The following is a 23,643-nucleotide window of genomic DNA, read 5'->3' as shown; positions in this document are numbered from 1 at the left end:
GTTCTTGAGATGGACTAAAAATGACAGATGCAGACTTGAGAATATAATCAAGTGCTTCAGTTAGACTGTAGCATTTGGGAGTGGGTATGTAAAAATGTTTGACAGGTAGAAAATTAATTGTCCAGAGAAATAAGGTGCATGACAGTGTTAACACTTGGGGAAGAAAGGATTGTTACATATTTTACCTACATGTACACTCAATGAGAGTTACGGATACAATTTTTGAGTTTGTCCTAAAACAATAAAATCAACTGGTTTGTAGAAAACTAAGATGGTATTAATTTTCTCAGCAGATACCCTTTGCAAAGGAATATGAAGCTGAAATAATATTCAGCGTGAAATCAGGCTACTTTGCTAGTCTTGGTTGTAAAGCTTTAGACATTGCTCTGGATTTCTTGTACAGGCACTATAATTCTCTCTTTACACTTGTCTTCAAAAAGTTAGCACAAAGGTTTTTTCAGAGCAACCTTTTAGTCTTTGAGTATTCTAAAAATGTTTGAAGGGAATTTGTGTGTGGATTTTTTTTTTTCCACCACAACCACCTGTTCCCTTTATGTAGCTATTAGTAAATATAGGATGATTTTCTAAGTCTTGCTGGGGTATTTTGTAATGGTTTCGGACTCCATGTTTGCTGTAATTTTATAAGCCACTTTAAAACATATCTTGAGGCGTGTGATTACCTTAGTTTATTACATAGGGACCACCCAAAACTGGCCAAAAGCTGAAGTGTATGCTGTTCACTTAAGCCCAGCAAAAACTTTCCAGTAAATGTGACTGAGTTGAAAATCACTGTAGACAGGTAGCGATTCAAATGGGCTGCTGATACTCGTAGCAACAATAAAAGAACTGTGAAATGATCTGTCACTGCCATGTTACTTGACTGTTTCTAAAATAAGCATATTCTTGATTAAACGTTGCATGCAAATATATATATATATGAATTTATATCAGGTTAAAATAATCAATCTATAACTGAAGACTATCCCTACATAACTAGTTAAATGTGAATGTCTGCAACATGAGTCCTCTGTCAGTTTACATACTGCAGGTTATTTTCATGCCTAAACTACCGGTAATGTTTAAAAATCACTGTACCAGGATTGCCAGAATGTTTAAGGTTTGAGTTGTTTGTTGCAATGTTTTAAATTTAGGAAATAGTTAAAAATATTAACAACTATTTTTTCCTTCTAATGTTGCTGTTTTTCAAAAGCAATCTTCTGCTAAGGAAACCAGATTAAAATTTTTTGTTGCTGCTTATGTTTATAAGTAGAACTTATTTTTTAGTGCATTTGATAAGCATTTGTTTTTGATGTGGCTAACAAACTGAGCTCTTGTTTTTGTAAGCCATCCTTTACATTTGGCACAAATGGGGCTAGTATAACTGCTCTGAAGATGTGATTATACTATAATTAATAATGTATACTACTGTAGTAAAAATGTTACGTAAAAACCAAGAGGTAGCAGCTTTTTATATTGCCTATTGCAATGTGATGATACCTTTATAAAGTTTATTGTAATTTTACCTAAAGGTTAAAAGTATATGTTCTCTCCAAGTTTCTGAAATGTGATGATATTTTAGCATATAATTTCTAGGCTAGCAAAAATAGCATGTGTATATAACCAGTTGCATTTGTTTTGCTAATTCTATTGTCTTTTTGCTAATTCTCATCTGTTTTGTACAATGGATAGCCTTATTCTGCTGATTTCCCCTTCCCCAATCTCATTTTAGCAATATGATGAGGAAGAAAGAAAAAACAAAACAAGAAAAGTTTCATAGATTAATCCTAGCATATGTTCTCAATGGGATGCTTAAGTTCGCACTGATAGTGTTAGAACTGAATTTTTTTTTCAGTTGCCCAATGTTCATTATATGTATTAAGATAATTAAGACAGTGGTAAGGGAATTGATGCAAATGAACTTATTTCTTGCTTTGCTAGTGAATGTTAGTCAGGTGTGGCACAGGGCTGGAGTACTTGATTTAAATCACCAGAGAATATGTGACATACTAACTTTCTCTGCAGTTAGGTCTTAATCTGCTGTTGTATTGTTTTATTGCTCCACTTACATGCATTTTAATGCAAACAAAAAGTATGCCAGAGATGTCCGTGATAGAGCTTTTAAAAGCCATGCAAGATGCTTTTGCTTGAAATAGTTTGTCTTGTTTTGTGTTTTTTCCATTCCCATGGTTACTCCTGCACAATTATAACTGTGACCATCTGATGTAGCTTTTCTTCTGAGTGTGTGCATTTGTTTGAATAGTTGTTTAAAATAACAAATATTGATGAAATCTGTTAATTGTAGAACATAAGATAAATATGAAATATAAAATATAATCTGTTAATTTGTAAATGATGCTATGACTCTAATTGCTGCTCATTTCCTCTAGCATTTTAGAAATGTTTTGGATTAAATAATGTTTGTTTTCTTTATGATATTATTGTGAAAATTATTTCAAAACAGTATTAGAACTTGTTCATAACATAGACTGTAGACTGCTGCTTCATCAGCCTGTCACTTGCTGGCGATCTGCCCAGAAGGGACAAACAGCTACTTGTGAATTGAATACAAGTGTAAGCTGAAATATTTGCTATGTTAAGGAGTCAGAAGCCTTGAAATTTGACTGCTCTCACTATTAATAGTCTTTAAAAAAAAAAAAAGTGAAGTTTAAAAAAAAAAAAAAAACAACAAAACAACATCGGAAACCTGCAAGATATAAAATTACATCTAAGTGATGGAAATTAAATTTAACTGTCTGTAGTATGGTAAAAGCAATTTGGAATTGTATGATAGTTCTTTAGAATTTTTATCTTTTAAGTCTGGTGATGGTTGTGCATATTTTGGCTGCGAGTAATCGGAGACTATAGGAAAAAGTAAAAATGTAATTGCTAAAATTTCATCAATTTTAGTTTTTTTTTTTTTTTTTCATCTGGACAATCTCATTGATGTTTTTCTGAAGTTTAGTTAAAAATTTGTAAGAAATATCTCTTATGGATTAAAAAGCAAAAAAGATGCCTCACGGACAGAAAGAACATAAATTGATCTGTAGCGTTTGAGCTGCAGTTTTACTCTTGTGGTTTTGGGGAGTTGCTGGCTCAGCCTCAGAGTGGTTTTAGACAGGTTTTGGGACATGCTGCTCTTAGATTCTACAAATGCAATCTTAGGCGGTGAAGTCATTGCGTAAAGAAACTCCCCTCTAAGAATCCTGAAAAAAAAAAAAAGAATACTGTAAGGTAGAAGATTAATTTATTTTTTCTTTAAGAAGGTAGCAGATGGAGGAGATGGACAGAAAGGGGTGGGAGGGAATAAATCTTTTTACACCAAGGAAATGGGGGTTATGATCCTCCATGACCATAAAATAACTGCACTGTAACTGTACTGTAGTTTTGTTTCACACTAAGATTGGACACAACATCACGGTACAAACCTGAGACTGTATCACAAGAATACACCATCAGTTGTTCAGCCTGTGACTTGACTCTAACCTGACTGAACCTTGTCAGGGTTGAGTGCCACAGGTTTAAAGTACTGCACGTAATGGCTGTGTGTGTTTTTTGTCACGAGAATGTAAGTGCTTCGGGACATATCCAGGCAATCAGCTTTTGGCATCTTTGATGGTTATTTCTGTTTCTACTTGCTGTGCTTAATTTCAGAATTCATGACTGTCATGGTGGGGGAAAGAATACTTTTGTGTGGTTCCAGTTTTTATAATTGATATTTAGTTCTGATGGCTGTGAATTAATTTTGTATTAGTCTGCGCAGTAGCAAATGTTGCTTTTTTTAGTTAAGAATTCCTAGCTGCAATATTTTGGCTGTATATTTTGATATTGCTCAGACATATTATTTGAATGGATACTGAAGGAAATGAAGCTTTTAAAATTGCATAGCATCACCATTCCTTCCTGATATAACACATTTGAACACAGTGGCCAGTTTTTACCAGATTTTTGTGCAAAATCAACTTACTTTGACATAGCTGCAGCTGTTCCTTCAGCTTTGTGAGGAGAGGGAGGCTGTTCACGGCCCTTACTGGGGCACTGTACACGTGCTGCAGCAAGGGAGGCTTTCCTATCAGGGGAGAAAAAGGAAAATTCATAGTGAGAGAGGTCAGACATTGTAACAGGTTCCACAGAGAGGTGATACGTCTCCATCCTTGAAAGCAAGTTTGCAAGGGAGTTGTTTCAGCAATTAGTTTGAGCTTTTGTTCTTGTTTTTGTTCTCTGATAGAATGATGAAAATGTGTCACTCCAGGACATCCCACTCTCAGTTCCATCAAGTCCAGAACCACAAGAACCTGAGTCAACTTTTAAGGTAAATGACAATGATTTACTCTACAGAGTAGGAGATACAAGCCTGTTTGTGTTTAAAAAACACAAAGACTTCTGTGTCACTGTGAAGTAGTGCTTCTTGCTGCTTTCATCTACTTAAACACTTGCTAGGTTTGCATTTATATACTTGATCTTTTCAGTTTTGTTAAAATGGAAGGGTTTATTTGACCTTTTCAAATACATTCTTACAAATGCTAGCACTGTTGAAATAATTAAAATAACTTTGCCTTTTGGTATTTGTAGCAGTCGTGGGAATTAACAGATGTAACTTCTTTCAAAAATTTGCTGCCTGCTTGATAATCGTTAGAATTTGAAAAGACAATTTTTGCTTTGAAGTGTAATCATGCCATACTTATTCAATTACTTGCTCTTTCATTACATTTATTGTTGACTTCAGTTTAAAATTCTTTCATCTAAAGTAAGTTTTCCCTGAGATAATGCAGGTATTGCAGACGTAACTTAAAAGCAATGTGAACCCCACGAAGTCAGAGATGTGTTTATTGTTTTAGAATGGGTATTAAAGGAAGAAGCAATCACAATGGATATTCCAAAAAGGATCATCTTTTATGGTCACAGACTTGTAATGTACTTTCTACAGTGCTGACGTTTTATAGCATTGCTTGAGGCTCTTGTTGTAAAATCTGTACAGAAAGATCACTAATCCTGCACTTAGAGTAGGGGAACAATACTTGCTGAAGATACAATGAAATTAGAAATACTTCTTGAAAGGGAAGAACACTTACAATCTTAGTCCTGTATGAAGGTCATCTGTCCAAATCCTGGTTTCGGGGTTTAAGAGGTTTGCCAAAGCTGTAGATCCATATGCATCATTCTTTAGCAACCCTGGTTTCTACATTGTTAACATTTAGGCCTTCTTTTTTCTTTAATTGCTGTCTGGTGTATATGTTGTGCTTGTCCTTCTACAATTACCTCCCTCAAAATCTTAGTCTTAATTCCTAGAGGAAAAAGTATTGGTTTTTAACTTCATAACAAAAAAAAGATAGGTTTAACTGACATTTTGAATTGTCACTTCTTTACCTGTTACTGTCATATGTTTTGAAAAATTGCACAACAAATCAGTCTGGGTGTTGTCCCAAAGCAGTAACTAATAACATCTTCAGTGAAACTGAAATAGTAGATGTATGCTACTAAATGGAAGTATGCCCCTTAATTTGTGGCCTAGCTATAATGACACAGTTATAAAATACACTAAAATTACTTTGTGATGAAAGATTATTTTTAAAAAAATTAATTCTTGCATATTTACCAATTTTTTTAGTCTCTGAACTTTGCATAATCATTTTAAGTCTTCAGTTTTTAGTAGGATGTATTCAAATCAGTTGTGCTGTTTGCATTCAGTAAACACAGTTATGCTTATGTTTCTAAATGATTTTTTTCTTGTTTCTATCATTTTATCTTAATGATAAGTTCACTTAACCTTTAAGCTTTGGTATTTTTTGTTTTTATGTAAAGAGGAGTGTAGGTAGTATTTGATGGCTAGGGATGTTTATCTCCATGATGCCAATAGCTTGTACAACAGATGAATTACCACATCAAAAATGCAGGTGATTTACTTACGTAGCCTGAAAATTTAGTGGGCTGGCTCAACTCTGTCTTTTAGAGACTTCTAGTCAAGTTTCTTCACTCTTTAGGTTGTATGCCTACAGCCCATCTCACCATGCGAATAAGAGGAGGAAAGCATGTGCTAATGTTACTGCCAGTCCTCCATGAACATATGATATAATATGTCCTGTAGAGGTGCTGATTTAGATTATGTAGCCCTTATAGAAAACCTTATATTGCCCACTGTTCTATTGCAGATGGATGATCTGCTGAATGAGATCAGGCAGCTTAAAGATGAACTGAAGAAAAAGGATGAAACAATCAACCAATTAGAGCATCAGCTTGTAAGTATAATACTAAATGTTTAAGAATATCTGAAACATGCACTGCAGAGTGTAACTTCAATAGGTAATCCTTATGAAGGCTTTCAGAGGGCTAGATGTCTAATGTTTTTCCTACACTTTCATTATAACAAAGGTAGACTTGGGTTCTGTTTAGACCCACCTGACTCATGGGTCTGTAACGGTTCAGTTAGCAAACTGATTATACATGTTCTAGTGTGTTTCCAACTGTACGCTTGGGATCTTTAATGCTGTAGGCTAGTCATGATTTCTATGTGTGGCACTAAGCAAGGATGTTTATATGATTGTTAAATATATTTCATTTCCAAAACACACACTTTGAACATAAAATTCTAGAAGCTGTTCAGAAATAACAGTGAGCAGAGATAAGGCACTTTAAGCATATAAAGTATTTTAAAAATTAACAAGTATCAGGCCTATCATTCTGCTTGAATTTTGTTGGTTTTTTCTCCCTCTTCTTTTCCCTACTGTCCATTAGTTTAATAAAGAATTCCACCGTAGAATTTAAAGCCGAGCAAGGTAGTATTCAAAGTTGGTTCTTTTTAAAACAAAACAAAACAAAGCATGTTGAATAGGAAGATTAAATTGGCCAAATAAATAAAAGCTATGGGGGCACTTTTATCATAAATCAGGTTCAGGCAGACACAAGTCCTCAAGCAAAAGTAACATATGCCTTTTCGCATTTTGCTCTTGTTCAAAGTTAACTCTGGATTTTGCTGTAAACTCACCTGCTGTTACAATTCTTGTAAAATAACCCCATGTTTTCAAGCCATTTCAAGCCACGGTTAGATCTTAAAAGTGGGGTAGATGAGATGCCAAGAGGTACATGCTGTACTTATTTATCATGGCTGGAGACAGTCTTGTGTGACTATAATATCTAATGAGGTGTTTAGCATGTGCTTTTATACATACATGCACTGAAACTGGCCTGTGGTCTTCATCCTCTTTCTGTCTAGCATGTGATCATTCCCTCTAAAACAAAAATGAAAGGTTAAGATACGGCTTTCTGCTCTGCTTAAACAACAGAATTACAGATCACAGGATACCAAAACAAGTTGTCTTGTCTATTAGTATTTTGCATTAAGAGTTGATTTTTCGGTACACTTAGTCTCACTCTTACCATCAGCCTTCAAAGATTTCTTCAAGGAAATCTATCCTTTCTGGTAGCCTGTATACCTAATTACTGTAGTAACTGAAAACTTTGTTGCAGTTAAGGAGTTCTGCTGTAAAGATGGGTAAAACTTGTATTCATAATTATTGAAAGATGACTTAAAGAATGTGGTGCTTCAGAAATTTAAGTGAATCAAAAACCCTTTCCAGAAGTCAACATTTATTCTAAATTATTTATAAATATGCTTTGGGAAAAGAAGCAGTTGTGCAGCACTGTAAATACTAGTTTCTGCCGTTTAATCGTGTTGTGCTATGCTGCCAAGCAATGCATGATGTTTGAACATTGGGCCTTGACTGTGCTTTTCAAGTGTCTTAATTATTTTCTAACAAATTCTCCTTTCTGTTTCTCTTTTTGGGGGTGATTAAGGCCACTAGATGTAACTGCCAGAAAGACAGTCAAAAACCTACAGGGGCAACGTGCGTGTATGCTGATAAATTTACGCAAACCTCCTGGAGGAGGAGTTCTGTGAGTAAAACATGCCATTCCTTCTCGGGTATGACTTTCTGCATTTCATTCCCCAATTCTATAATATTTGCTGTCATACAAGTTGGTATTGTTTAGGAGAGTCTTTGCTGTGTGTGAGTGGTATCCTTCCTGCTGTGCATCCCTTGCATTCTTTTGCAACCCTTTTATTTAAACATTTATTACAAATGCTTCTTCTCAAATAAGTAATTAAACTTTAGAAGTCTCTTCTTAAAAAACTGCAGCAGGTGATTATTTTAAGTTACAGTCAGCCCAAGCTATATATCTAATCATATGTAAGATATTTTCCTATATCCTGACTCTAAAGTCATAGGTATCTGTATTTGGGTTTTTTTTCCTGGTTAAAGTTTCATTGTTGCTGGGCTCACATTTGTTGAGGAAAAGCAACAGTGTATTCTAAGTTTTAGTCCGTAAGTGTAAAAACAAAAGCTAATCTCTTTTTATTAATCATTTATTTGAAGAACTTGACTCATTCAAAAAATTACTGGTTGAAAATCACTTTGACAAAGGACACCTTCATTCCCATTTGTTGTTGCATGGATCACATTTGCTTCCATTATATAAAACTTACATTCTTCATGGAGTGCTAATAGAATACTTAAGATGCGGGAGGGACAACACATTTGATATTATATAATAATAAGGAATTATCTTTGAATGATAAACAAGGCTTTTGTCAGTCATCAGCAAATAGTCTTTGGATCTTGAAGCTGCTGCTCTAGCTAGAGAATCCGAAGAGATTCCTTTAAAAGATTAAAAATGGTTAGATTTTTTGTTTCTTTGTTTTTTACCTTGCCTTGAGTTACTTGATGTAAGATTGTAGTAAAGATAAATCACACCTGCTATGCTTCTGAAATTACTCTTTCAAATATATAGTGCTAGGATAGAAATACCACCACACTGTATGTTCACCAGTTGCTAGCAAACAGCTCTATCGTGCTGAGACCATACTTTCCAACCGTCTTTTGTCTGATGAGAACCCAATGTAAAGAGATCATAACCTTAAGTAGCCTTTTAGTTTGCTTGGACACCTCTGTTCCAGAAAGTATGTGTAATGTCATTGATGTTTATCCTATTTGTTTCTCTTTTCCTGTTACTTTGTAGCTTTTGAGCTCTTGTATTGTTTCTGTTTCCCAAGTTTTAATTTCCTACCCGAGATGTTCATTTGATGGTTTTCTGTGTTGATACTATTACTGGGTTAGTGGCTATTGTTGTTTTCATGTTCCTTTTTTTCCTATCTTTTTCCACATAAATTGAGAAACAGATTAATAACTATTGAAAGTTAGTTGCTAACTACAGAAGCTTTAGTTTGAGCAACCTATGGTATTAATCGATAAGACAAAGATGCTGGAGAAGATGGGGAATGTGAGTTGATGTCTCAGGTAAAAATAGTCATTTAGCCCAATTGTCTGTTTTGGTTAGGTTGAAGTCTGTTTCTTTTAAGTTATTCAGTAGTTTTGTTCAAAAAGACACTTTTTTTTTGTCATGAGGAAATTCAAGTTAAGGGAAAATATCATTAAAAGAAAAAGAATCTCTGCTGTATTGATGGTTGGGTGTGTGTGGATATAAGTATACATACATGTATATGATACACATACATGTGTGTAGGCATATGCTCATTAGATGCGCATTATAAACATCTCAGTATTTTTATCTTTACATGTAAAGTTTCTCATGAAAATTGTCAAAGGAATTAGGAAAATTCACGAAGTATTGGCAAATTTTCAAAATACACTGCTTTTCAGGAACTTTTATTTGTAAGTGATAGCTGAAAAGTTTTGCGCAGAATGGTTTTTTGAATGTCTTTTCCTTTGCATGTTTGTAAGTTATATGGAGGCTTTCTGTAGGCAAACAGAAATCGATACGAGCTCCTTAATATGGGATTTCTTAAAGGGGGATGATAGTCTTGCTGTTGTAGCCAAGTTCCAGTTCTAATGATCAGACCTCAACTTTCTGGTTTAATAGTCCTCTGCTAACATGCATTTGTATGCTTCCTTGCATGGCTTAATAGAAGTATAAATGTAGAAAAAGCCTTGGCATGAAATCGTTGTTGATCTGGAACCCAATGACATAAAACGTCACTTGCGATAGAAAGGGGAGACAACTGGCTCTATTTTCTTGAGACAGCAGTACGATAAATGGAAATAGTAGGAGACTCCTGAGCAAAATGTGTTCTCACTTAAAAAAAAAAAAGTCTTAAAATAATTGTTTTGCTTTATTAACATCCCTGATCAGTTTAATATAATGGTCTTGAACTGAGAGCGCAGGCTGGAAGAAATCAAATTTATTGGTCCTAAACATGATATGAATCATGAAATGTAGTTAATGTTTATGAAATAATGAAGTTTTTGTATAGACTACATTTTTAAAAACCAAATTATAATTGAAATCTTAGCAATGAGAGTACAACTCCTTTGAGGCGTATGAGTAGTTTGCTTCTTTAATAGTTATCAAAGTTGGTGAATATTTAACTGTTTCATTTTTTCCTGTAAGTGTTGACCTGTCAGTCACTTTAAATGATGGTGAATATCAGGAGGTTACTTTAGTTAGATTATCATAACTTTCAAGACTATTCTGACAGTTTACAAATTCTAGCAGACCTGATATCGTGCGTTGATTCCTGAAGCATAAATAACAGTCTAGGAACACACAGTAATTTACTGTTTTAAGAAATACTTTAAATGCTTCCAGAGATGTGCTTAACAAACATTCTTAATGTAGTGTTTCATAAAGAATAGATGCTAGAATAAACTAGGAAATAGAGTGGAAATCGGCTATTAAAAGATTTCAGTTAGGAATTTAAGACCATATGAATTGCAGTAATTTATTACAGTTCTACTGTCTATGTGAAATAGCTAGTGTTTCTGATCACTTCATCCTTCTCCCAGTAAATAGGCAAGTGACTATCATTAAACATACTCTTTTTAGAAAGTCATGTTCTTATCTGTTCTTTCTTTATTACCAGGTATTTCTGTAAAATGGCCCACCCTGATGTGATTATAAACTTGTCCGGAGTTGTTATTCTTTTTCAGGATCACATAGTTTTTGAAAGTAGTTTTAGGTTTTTTCCTATTTAAAGGTAAATATGTACATGAATGGAAGCTATGTAACTTTAGGTTAATCCTTGGAACTTAGTACTCCATGTAATAAAACCTAGTGGCTGAAAATAAATGTTTTGAATATTGGGCATATTAAGAATTAACCTATTGCCTAGCTACTGTGTCTGCTACATGGTGTTTCTTGTAAGCAGTGTCCTGACAGTATGCTCAGAATTACATTATGTAATTTCTCACTGTTTGTACAGACAATGATAACTTAGAGGCAAAACATTACTTTCGGTTAGCCATCCTTAGGATAAAGGCTTGTACAAGTATTCACTGACAAGGTAGACCATGACATTTCTAGGAGGATTTCTCATTGATCTCTTATACTGAATTCACTTTCAGTTAATTTATGCCTATCACTTAACTATCATGGGGGGGGGGCAGGGGGGGGGGGGGGGGGGGGGAGCCAAAACCAAAACCTGGAGGAAGGTATTGAACATAAAATTCCCTGAAGAAATTAATGTTGATGGACATAGCTTACAAAGAAGAAAAATGCAAGCATCCATTGCCACAATTGTCTTGCAGGCTTTGCAGCATTGTTTCTGTAATACTAAATACTGACTTTTTTTAAAAGATTTTGAGGGTAAAGGGGTTAGATGTCAAGTTTATGTTGACAAATTATTTGGCTTCTCGAACTAGAAAGGTTGTTTGCAGATGCTGAGAAGTATAAGACAAGCAAGCAAACTACAAAGCCTGAATATGGATGAAGATGTTTGTAAAGGATTCTGGCCCCTGAGGTCCAGTTCCTTAGCATAACACAACTCCTCCTAGTTCATGGGTGCTCTTCCATGCCCTGCAACAGTAGATAGTGTACGGTAAAAGCTGATTTTTCTCCTTGGTCTCAGAATAGTAGAGAGTGATGAGAATAAGTTTTGCTTCCTAAATGTGTGTACAAATTCATTCTTGTCTCTGGTAAAATGACAACAAAAAAATCAGTTTGCCTGGGAGCATGCATATTCTTGTTCTTTGCTACATCTCTTCTCTGCTTCTGCACTGAGTTATATTCTTTGCCTTCCATTTGAATATTGTTCCAGTTTGTCATTCCAAAGCCTTTCATGTCAGTTGTTTTGATGAATCTTCATAATGCTTCCGCTGTCTTTGTGTATTGTCTTTGAGTATCTCCTTCCACCTTAGCCTTAAAATTTCTATCTGCTTTTACTCTGCAACTATGAATTTAAACTCCCAGGTTTTGAAGCCTAGTTGCTGTATTAGTGTTTATTTTCACATTCAGCCCAGGTTTCTCTTGTTGTCCAGTACTCTGTTCCCTTGCTGATCCATTATAATGTACATTCTTGGTGAGAAAGTACCATGTCTGGACTAGATAGTTGTGTTGTGTATGTTTCTTGCTCTGTTACAGTAACAGTGCATAGCATGTAGGTGCATGCACAGAAGAGAGGTCCTTTAAATCTTTCACAGGCAGTTCTTGTTGGTTTAGTGTAAATGAGCACATAACACTCTTTTGGTTTTGCTTTTCTTTTTGACCTGAATACTTTCAAAAAGACTATTGCATGTCAGAACTGCTCATTCATAATCTCTGGGTGCTAGGCTAGCAAGAGGAGACTGCTGCAAAAACATTTTGTTTGCATTGATACTTGGAAGGATGTCATTCTAGGTTTGTTCATGATGTGGAGCTCTGAGTTTGTATGAGACAACTGGCAATGCTAGGTGAGATGGAGCAAAAATCATCTCTTCTTGGAAGTGCTCAAAGGCTCCAGCTGTATGGATGAAAATGGATCTTTCCTGTATTTGTGTTTCTGCACCAGAAAAGACTTTTTAAAGCAGTAGCAGTTTTGGATATTGTTGTATCCCTGGAAAAACAGCTGGAACATTTGGCTGTTGGCCTAAAATTACTATGCAGCAATAGCTTAGAAATATTTCTCTTGTCCTTTTCTGGCAGAAGCAATTGATTTTGTTCATGTGATTGCTTATTCTAAGGTTGAGGTCTCTTCGTAGCAATGGAAAACTCTGGCCTTAATAGCCTCATAGTAGCCTTTAAAAAAAAAAAAAAAAAAAGAGAAAAAAAAAAAACCCAACAGGTTTTCCAGTGCAGTTAGGGTCAGAACTTCATAAAGCGTTTAGCAGCAGTTGTAGAATTCATAAGGATCTCTGAAGAACATTCATCATTGTTTGTTTTGTAGGCTGCTTTATTTCAGCTGCTCTTACTTTTCCACTCCCGAGTCTCCTGTTTTGCCTGGTGTTTAAAACTCTGAATCACTTCTTTTTTTGGGATGCTTTTGCTATTTCACAATGCCAGTATCTGGGAAATGAGAGGAATGGAATTAAAGTTTAGTGGCTGGATGCACATAACAGCTGGGGGAGGAACTGTTCTGTTGTCTAACATTAAAGTGCAAATGGAAGGACTTGCATCAGACTAGGCTTCAGAACCCAGAAGAATCCCAGCAAATGTGTTTGGTTTTTGGTTTTATTTTAATGGAAGCTGAGGTAAGTCATGTTCTCATCTTTAAATTCTAGCATTGCTTGCTTATGAGTTTTATAGACTTTTTTAATAATGAAGCATAAAATAAATTGTGATTCAGGTTTTTCTTCCCTATATTTAGTGGGAAACTGCCACATTTTCTGTGTATTTTGAATATGTACCATAATCTGAGGAGACGTGTTTATTAGCGTGTGTTTCTTTTTTCCTGTTCTTTTGGATTTCTTGGGAACCTCAGCACACATTTGACTAATAGAAGGGGATGGACGTGAGCTGTTATTTAAAGGAGAAAGCTTTGTAAATTTGCTGGAGTTTTGTAAAATACTATTAAAAGAAAAGTCATCCTTTCATAAGCCAGGCTTATTTGCAGATACTTACCTCTTAATGTGCTATATCTATGGGATCGGTACAACCTTTATAATTTGTAAAATCAGTGTAATTCGTAATACTCATCTTCATAAATTCCCAGTGCTGTATTTCCCGGTCCTTAATTGGTTCAATTGATGTTAATTTTAATTAGCTTATTTGATGTACAATTAAACAATGCTTATTATGCTTTTTTTAATAAATAAGGAATCCGACACTTATTTGACATTTGCCTGTGCGGAGCAGTGTAAACTCTCAAGACTGCTGCCAGAGAAAGAGCTAGTTCTTTTGCTTCTCAGATTATAGAATGTTCTCCAGCGTTTGGGAGAAGGGGGCTGAACCGTGCCTGGAGAGCAGTTCAGTTTAGCAGGCAAAACACCGAAGGGAAGTTACATGCCCTTTCTTCATTTACTTCCCCAGTCAGAGTAATGATTAAATACCACAAAGAATTATTGAGAAGACTGTACTTAGTGCTGTGCTTTGAAGTGCTAATATGGATGCTTAAAAATTACTGGAATCTATCAAGACATCTAAATATTTCTTTGCTTTTACAATAGTATCATAACTGTTATGTAGCTCAGCTGGCTTGTACTTGTCTTAATCCCTTTTTAGAGAGAGGAAGGGAAAAGACATAAAATTTTTACCTCCCTTCTTAATTTAATGTGTTAAAAATTTCAAAGAAATCTGGAAAAAGCCCATTGCCAACTCAAACAAGTCTCTACAACATGAGACCTATGCCTGATGATACTGTGCTTTTTACTATCTGGAGATTCAGTTATGATTAGAAAACGGAAAGAATTTTGTTGTTGCTGTTACACCACCCTGACCCAATTTAGGATGAAATGGGAACAAGCCTGAAAAACGAAGTATTCTTTTGTACAGCTCTGTGAAAATCCAAAGCTTTTGTTAATGTCTCGTCAATCATTGATTGATTAATCTTGTTCCCAGGAATATTTCTGTATTTAATACCTACTCAGCTGATGCAGAGTATTATATTATTTTGTTGTATTGCTTGACTGAAGCTAGTACTGTTGTTCTTTCATGCAGCAGTCTACAAATTGTGTTGATGTTAATGGCTACTGATAGAGGACTGTAAGAACGTGTTAGGTAATCATTATCTCCATCTAATCAGATTGAGGAACTTTCATTTTTTCCTTGGATTTTGCTCCAATAATTGTTTTATCTCAGCTTCTGAAGAATAAAGAAGTCTTGTCAGATTTTTTTTTTTTCCCTTTATTTCCTGTTCTAGTTTAAAAATGTTCTGGCAAACAAATTCTAAGACTTGACTAAATGCATGTGTTACTAAGTTACATCTTAGCAGTACTGAAACTTGGAATAGTGGTGGGTAAAATCTAATTGGATTAGGATAACTGGAATGTCAGGGAAGGGTTTAAAATTCTGCTAGGATAAATAAAAACAGACTATTTCTTTGTAGAAATAACGTGATGCTTAACATTCTTTTAAAAGAAGCATGGAAATAAAATACTTCTCTGTTGTTTGTCCAGCCCCGGCAGTATGATCTGCAGCAGATACGCCAGCAGGGAAACTAGAGAGGAGGGGCAAACTGTGTTCCTGTTTTCTTTGATATAGATGTTCATTCAGATACCTTATGCCTGCTGTCTGAAAGACTAGCTACAACTGGTTGCTGTTGATATCTGCTGGTTACTGGTAGCCAGGAGGCAATGGCAGTCATTACTGTTAGCACTAATATTCCAGAACTCATAAAAGCAGAAGTTTTCAGCTGCTAAATGGTGAAGGGGTTGTAAAGACTTATACCTGTCTTGCTGAAATAGGAAATCAAGATTATGTGATTTAAGAGGGCAGTTCCAGCTTGGATAGATTCCTGTTAAAGGTAAGGGTATGGAGAAAATGATGGACTGTGTAAAATTACTTTCTTGTTTTGAGAATGCAGCAACCACAATGTATCACTTCTGTGGTAATCTGAAAGATCTGACAGGCAAACCTTGCATGGCATTGACATGCACAGTTCTCTGATCCTGTAATGGAAGGCTCAAGCTCCAAGAGCAAAGTGCAAGGAAAACAGTTATATGCCAACTCTCCTTTTTCACATTTAACAATACTGCCAAAATATGAGTGACGTGGACTCTAAAGCACCAGGATTTGCTAGAAAATCTGTTTCTGTGCATTAGAAATTTTTTGTTGTAAACCAAAGCTGACCGGTTTTCCAGTGGATTAGTATTAAGCAACTTACTGCTTGGTGAAGCATTTTTAAAATGTTTTCGAAAGCTGTAAAAATACAATTTTTAGTATGTATTTTTAACATGAAAAGCTCGACTCCTATACTTCTCCCTTAAAAACATCATTAACAGAAATGTGGGCATATATATGGAATAAAAATGGAGGTATTTTGTAAGATTTCTGACTAGTTTAGGGCATCATAATGTCATTTTTCCTCTGGGCTTTTGTACCATGTAGCGTTCGCTTTTACAAAGTAGAACAACTGGGAAATATAATGATAACTTTCTGGGGGAAAAAGAATGGTGTGGCTTTTTGGTGTCTTGTTTTTCCCTGTTCTCTTTTTTTATTATACTTCTCCCCCTCTCTCTTTCTGCACAGGGTGGGTATTCTGCTCCCTCCTTCTCTCCCTGGCAGGGCTCATTCCAGGGCATCCCTCGGACTGTTCCACCGCACCGTAGACAGAGTGAGTCTGTACCTCTCACTCATCTCCCTCACTGTGTTCCAGTAGAAGCTTCCCCTTTGCACGCACTGTTCATCTCGTAGTATCCTCCTTTCTCAGGCAGATTTACAGGCATACACAATAGTCTGTGGCTAACCAAAATGCTTCCTTCAGCCAGTGTATAAGCAGCTACAGCTTACAGCTTTGTAACAGTTATGAAACGCTGATTTACTTCAGCAGTTCTTCAGGCAAACCTGAGTAGGCCCTTGTTTCCAGTCTTATCTTAACATAAATCTTGCTTGCTGTATTTTCCCTTTCTTTTTCATGGCTGTAATATACTATCCTGTTTGTGTATGTGTTCTGTTTGCTTATAAGTCTGCAGGTGTGCATATGTGGATGTATTTACATGAATACGATGTGGATGTGCATAAAAATGTTGGTGAGAGTGTCATTTTCATTGCCTCTCATGAGAAGTTTTCTTAACTTTTCAGAATGGTTTCCCTGAAACTAATTTTTTTCCCCTCTTGGTATTTGTTGTAAAAAGGCTTCTAATACATTGAAATGGCTGTTGCAAAACTTGCATGATTTATTAACATTCCTTATGTGCTAGCTACAATGTGGGCTGATAAAAGATGCATTTGTTCTCTTGGCTTGGATCTGCAAAACAACAGACAATTGCTGATTTTAAAACTGTATGCTTACATAGACATAGAGAAATGGTAAGTCTTATTTTGTGCTTTGGTATTGCATTATAAACAGATAATTGTTCAAAGAAATATAACTAGTTCATAAAGCTAAAGTTATATTTTTAAAATGTACTGTAATTTGAGAATTACAGTGTGTTTGACTGCCTAGCAAAGCCCAAGAGTGTATTTGGACAAGAAATAAAGGAAAAAGTAAAATTATGGAAACAAAGTAAGATTTCCAGAGCCAATGGAGATCTGAAGTGTAAGCTGCACCATGGAAAACTAAGCTTACGTATATTTCAGATTGCAATAATCCTAACTTATTTCAATTACAAAGGGAAAAAAAAACCTTGTAAAGTATTTTGTAAATTGTGTTTCAAATACTCTCTTGATGTTTCTGTGACAATGTTAATTTAACAACTCATCAGGAATGCACAGCCTGTTCCATAGGCTTTTCTCTATGCAATGGAGGGGTGCGCTTCATTTTCCTGTGGTGTTTGTGTGTGTGTGTAATGAACGTAGAACCCCTAAAGCTGATCATCATGTCTTCTGTTTCTGGGTAGAGGGCCAGCAGTAGCACAGCCCGGCTATTTTAATGTCCTGTCAGCAGAGAGTCTGAGTTTAAAAAGATCGGTTTTAGACCTGAGGAGCTTATAAATGTCACGTTTTTGGGGCTTACTGATCGGAGAGTCAGAATGGGAGGATGGTGTCTGAGCTGCCAGATGTGTGCTCTGGTGCCACATCATTCACATTGAGTGCTTAACTGAAGAAGAAAACTTTGCTAATCTCTTACTAGTTCTCTGAGGCCCTACCTCATTCCTCCACTAACGGCAGCAGCTTCTTATTCAGGGATTCCACAGTGAACTTCCATGACTAAAGTAGGTTGGATTTTTTAGTATACATCTTATACATTAAATTCTATGAATTACTAGTAAAGGAAATAAAGTCGATGAAACTGGCCATCGACTAATTAACCTAAACGATAATTAACCTATTGCTTTGGAAAATAAACGCTTCCTATAACTGAGTGTTCCTAGCCTTTTTCTTTAAGTCTTAAGTTTGATAAAAAGATAAATGCTGAGAATAAAAATACAGTCTAAATTAGGAGGTTTCTTGGATGTTTTTACTGACGCTCTTGCAAAATCAATGATTTGATTTGCTGTGTGAAGAGTCCCATAAAGTAGAACACTACTGGAATTACCACTAGTATCCTTCTTTCCCCACCTTACCTCTTGCCTTGGTTCAGTGGTTTTAGGTCTGATAGTTTTTGAGGTAGTACGGAATGCCAAATGTGGGGGTTTGAGGCAGGTGATGAGCTGGGTATCACCACCGAGAATAGGAAAACAGCCTTAAAGTCAGTGTTAGTATTCTTTTGCAATAATATAGAGAAGGTGATGGGAACATGAAGTAGTCTCAGTTTTTGTTTGGCTGTTTTCTGTCTGGCGATCTTGGAATTGAAGCATTTCTTCTCTAACTTCTGGATCCTGAACTGCAAATATCATCTGCACTTGTGAATACTGCAGGTTTCTTCACTATGTTGTTGATAGCTGATGGATGCATAGATCACTTAGAAGCACTGTAGATTATGAGTATAAATCTGTAAACTGTTCATATTTAGTTGTTTATGTACTGTAATATAATTTTGCTGCTGCTCTACAGGACAGGTAATACATCCCTGCTATGTAATATTACAATACTATCATATGCTTACAGTTCTTCTTTATTAGCACCAGTTACAATGTTAGCATACCTACTGCTTAACTTGCCCTAGAACTTACCATATCACTGCACTTTGTTAACATGCTTTAGAATTGGATGTATGTTTTGCACTCTTAATAAGAATTAATTTTTAATACTGTAACATTTAACTTCATGTTGTTTCAACAGGCTTGGAACCAATTCAGCATTTTGTATTTCATAAGCACTTTCATAATAGTACATTGATTTTTGTCATTTTATGAACAAAATTGTATGCTTTTATTTCTGTAACTCCCATATGTGTCTTGAACTCAACTCTTATGTAATGGTCCTTTATTTTTTCTCTTGGTTATAGGATATAATTTGATGACATAGCAAACTTTCTTCAATACAATTTAAAACTTTTGCATTTGTATTCTGGAACTTTAGTGATGCAGCTCTAGAAACACAGTATTTAGAATACACATTGTCAATGAACCAATTATGAACTCTTGTTGTAATACAAGAATATACCAGTTTCTCTAGGCCTCTAGCCCCAAGTGCTTCTCCACACAGAAACACAGGTGAAAACTGTTTTGTTACTCAAGCATTGCAGTTGTTCACATCTCTGCTTACTGTGCAGTTCATGGAAAAAATATTTAGACTTTTTTTTATGTAAGCATTACAAATAAAGGTAATGTAGGCAATTCTAGCAGGTGACACATAGCTTTTCATCAACAGCAAGAAAGCTGTTGTATGCACATTGACTATAAGTCAGGTCTAGGCTTTGCTTTTTTGTGCCTTTTTTTTTTTTTTTTTAAAACAAGGGTGCGTTGCTTAACACTGTGAAATGTTTCCAAACCTTTATTGACTGATTCAGGTTCTTTGTAAGTCGTACAAAGTGTTGCTGCTAGCAGAACAAAGTTGCTTCAGAATATTATCTTGGAAGTGCTATGACTCAGGTTAAGAGAGTGACAAATTATTTAAAATGTCCTGGAACATTACTGTCCTTTATATGTATTTATTTTTGCTCCGAGATGAATGTTCAGCGATATGAAGAAATGTCTTTTAAGAAAAACTTCGTTTTCCCAAGTTGGGTAGTTGCAGACTGGACTACAAGATAACTGTGTCTTGTACCTAACTAAGTATATGTTTGCAAACAAAACTTAATTTTACATGTGGTCATATTTGTTTGTTTGCACGTATATCTGTATTTATGAATGAAATACTTGCCTTGATGTAGTTATACATTACTTTCAGCAATTTTTCTTTGAGAAAGACAGTATTTTTCTTTAAGTTGGGGTTTTTATACAGACTACACAGAAAAAAAAGCAGCTATGCCATATTACTAATTATTTTACTATGCCCTGTGCTGTGGTGAATGGTGGTTTAAAAAAAAAAAGGGGGGGGGGGGGCGGCGTGTTTTGTATCATTGTTTGAAGTCATACTCCATACTGTGGAATCCTATTTTACCATGTTGAAATATGGGTATAATATAGCTAGCTAAAAGGGAAGGGGAAAAGAAATATCTAAAATGAAGGTATTGGCAAATGCTACAGATTTAAGACGTGAAATCTTGGTGTTTTCCAGAGGTAGAAAATGAGAGCTTTCCAGTGTAGCCTTTCAGTAAGGCTGTATCTTCAAATGAAGGCTGGTGAAATGACAGTTTATCCTGTGCCGAGGCAGGGAGATAAGGGATGTGAGAACTGATCAGAAAATGAAAAACTTATGTAGCAGGGTTTGTCCCCGTTCCCCCTATGCCTTCCCAAAGAAACCATGGTAGTTTGGAGTCTCTTCGAGCTCATGAGTGAGTTGCTAGGAAGATGGGTTGTTGAACAGTATGAGCAACGTGGTCAAAATATGTAAGACAGTGTATCTTACGACATTGTTGTTTAGGTATCTAACATGTATGTGCATGGATGCAAATGTTTTTTATGTATACAGTTGTAATCATACACACAAAATCTAGTTACAGCTCTAAACAGTATTTGAAGTGTTAGAGATTAACTGTGTTAAAAGATTTCAAGTTATAAGAGCAAAGGTATTTATTCCGTGTAGGTCTTGCTATAAATATTTATACTGCATTACTTAAACACTGTTGCTACCTTTGTTTCTGGAAGGTGGATTAAAAACCAATGGGGGGACATGGTAATTGCAATTTAAATGGTGAAAAGTTGCAGTTCTGTCATGGCAATTGCTCATTGTTTTGTCTTGGTCCTCTGACATCATTGTCCTTGTCTTTTTCTTGTCTCTGCTTTCCCATTATGCCATTGGCAAGGAGTTGAGAAGTTAGTCCATTACTTCTGTGATAAAGCGTGGTACAGTACAACTTCAGATTTCTTCCCATCTCCTCCTCACGCATTTTCACTGTTGGCTTTTTTGCCCTATGCATGATGCATGTCTATCGGAGATGTGCATGCAGTTCTCAGATTTCTCATTGCTTCACTTTTCTTGTTCCTCAAAATACTGCAGGGAGAAAATGCCTTTATTTCATTCTACGGAGGAATTAATATAGGGGATCGAGATGGGGATTGAGGTTAGAGATACAGAATAACCAAAGCAAAACTGAAGGGAATTTTAAAGTAGTGATATTGCAATGAATATCACTGTCATGACCACATTGATTTAACTTATCAGTATATCCTACTTGTTTCAGTTTTCCAACACAAAGCTAATACAATCTCAGTGGTTCGATAACTGTGTAGTAATGGTAATCCTCTTTGTGGTTTTGTCATTTTTCTCTGGATGATTTAACAGCCAGTTTTACTTGAGAGAAATAAGAGAGAAATCTCTTAAGTTAATGTGGTAGGGACTGTAATTTAGTAATTTTGATTGGTGCATCAATACATGCAAGTCATTGAAGCTCTTGCCAGTACAGAAAAGTCTGTTTCTTGTGTAAAAAGGAGCATGTACACAAAGCTTTTTGTCTAACATACCTTCAATTTGGGGAGAGCTAATTTTCTTCAGTTACATTGTACTTGAATTGTTTTAGAGTCCAACTTTACATTTTAGGAGCATCCCAAAGGAATGCAGGTGTTTGTCCACCAGAATATTTTCTTTATGGGACAAAAATAGAAGTCTGGTTAGCGTGACAGTCTACACCAAGTCATGGTCTGTCCCACCCCGAAATATTATCAAAAGCGCACTCAAAGCAATGCAGATGACAAACTTTTTTTAAGACTTCCATGAAATAAAATACTATGCCTAGAAGGTGGAATGCTTCTCTATCTTTCTATTCCCCTTCCTTCTTGTGATGGAATTCACCAAGTACTAGTCCTTCTACTGGTTGTTTTTTGACTAATAACATGGTCATAATTTATTAAGACTTTCCTAATAAAAAGAAAACTTGTGTATAAGGCAAAGATGTAAGCTGTGGATAAAGATAAGCAGTGTTCAGTGTTAGATACTTTGTGAACTGTTACTTGCATATTTTGGAAGTGGTGTTTTTCAGCTTTCAGTGTCATCTTGAATGTTAATGCGTGTAGCAATTTGAAGAGATTAAAATCTGTAATCATGATAATAATAATAATCTGTAATCAGTATTTAAAACAACTTGGCAAAGATGATACCGTATCTTCAGTGTCCTCAGAATTCTGAGCATGTAGCTGTTTTCTACCTTTGAATTGCTAACTTTCTGGATATTAAGCTGCTTAGACCTTTTCAGGTTATGAAGGATAGTGAGGAAAATATGTATTTGGCTATTTTTGTATTTAAAAATGCAAAATTTTCGAAATGGAAAAGCTCAAATAATACCTAGTTTTTGTCAAAAGAACTGGAAATAGCATTATCAAAAGTTTGCTTGTTTGCTGTATTTCAGATGGTTTTGTGTTTAACTCAACTTTCCATACAAACTTGGTTTCTTCTGTAACTTACAATTTTTCATTTTGCTGATTTAGTATAACTAGGTTTATTTGATATAAATTTAGGATTTGTAATTCTCAGATCATATATTTATCTGCATTTTTGAAGACTGGCATTTAGAAACCCTTTCTAGGTGAGGGGAAAAAGTTTTCTGACAATTATTTTTACATATTAGAATGTGACACAATACTGTTTGCTATAAACGTACTAATTTTTGACTTCAGGTATGATTAGAAAATTTGAATTATTTGTTGGTGTATTTGTATGGATATCAGGTATATATATTTTTGGTTTCTGCACTCATTTTTAGCAGTTTTATTTTTGCAGGTGAGGTCTCAAATCAATAAATCATTTTGGCTAACATCTGTCTGTCAGCTCCTAAGCTGGAAGAGTAATGACTTTTGTAACCCATTACATAAACGCTGAAAAATGACAAAAATATCTGGAGGATTCATTTTTTTAAAGCTGTAACTCTTCTAATGTATTGAATTATTAATTATGTTTAGTACTTCCTTCCTGTAGGATTGCTTGGTTAAGAAGGATACACAAAGTTAAGCTAGTTTTGGTCACATAAGGAATAATGTTTTGATACTCATTTGACACCATTTTGAGGGCTTTTTTATCTTTTTTTTTTTATTCTCCTCCTCCCTCTTTCCAAAACAATTGTATTCAGACTGCCCAACATATTTGCACTTACCTGTCTATCACTTGCTCATGTCACTGGTCCAGCTTAGATATTGCCTTTGCTTACAGGTAGACCCTGTATATGCTAGAGGGAAAAACTGCTAGTAAGTAAAAATTAGATTGAGAAACCTTGATATTTCTCTCATTACCTTTTTTTTTTTATGAGGGATTTTGAGGATTCAATTTTCAGTAGTAATCCTGCCAGGAAAAGATGAAAAGCTTAAAGAATCCCGAGACATGCTATCGTCCTAGAAATGTAACAGGGCTTTGGCATGCACAGTTATCATT

The 23,643-nt window shown here is 35.4% G+C and overlaps 1 protein-coding gene across 2 annotated transcripts in view; it reads left to right on the top strand.

Annotated features, from left to right (window-relative positions):
- Positions 1–23,643, top strand: part of CCSER2 (coiled-coil serine-rich protein 2) — a 75,377-nt gene that overhangs the window by 50,179 nt on the left and 1,555 nt on the right. For both annotated transcript variants that reach the window (XM_009334646.1, XM_009334647.1), the window contains exons 7-10: positions 4,226–4,309; positions 6,147–6,233; positions 7,789–7,887; positions 16,387–16,471. In XM_009334646.1, the coding sequence (XP_009332921.1) occupies positions 4,226–4,309; positions 6,147–6,233; positions 7,789–7,887; positions 16,387–16,471 (355 nt within the window). The remainder of the gene's footprint in view (positions 1–4,225; positions 4,310–6,146; positions 6,234–7,788; positions 7,888–16,386; positions 16,472–23,643) is intronic.

Source organism: Pygoscelis adeliae, unplaced genomic scaffold (assembly GCF_000699105.1).
Source record: "Pygoscelis adeliae isolate BGI_AS28 unplaced genomic scaffold, ASM69910v1 Scaffold361, whole genome shotgun sequence".
Lineage (NCBI taxonomy): Eukaryota > Metazoa > Chordata > Aves > Sphenisciformes > Spheniscidae > Pygoscelis > Pygoscelis adeliae.
The sequence above is the reverse complement of the archived record's forward strand: the minus strand, read 5'-3'. Positions and strand labels throughout refer to the sequence as shown.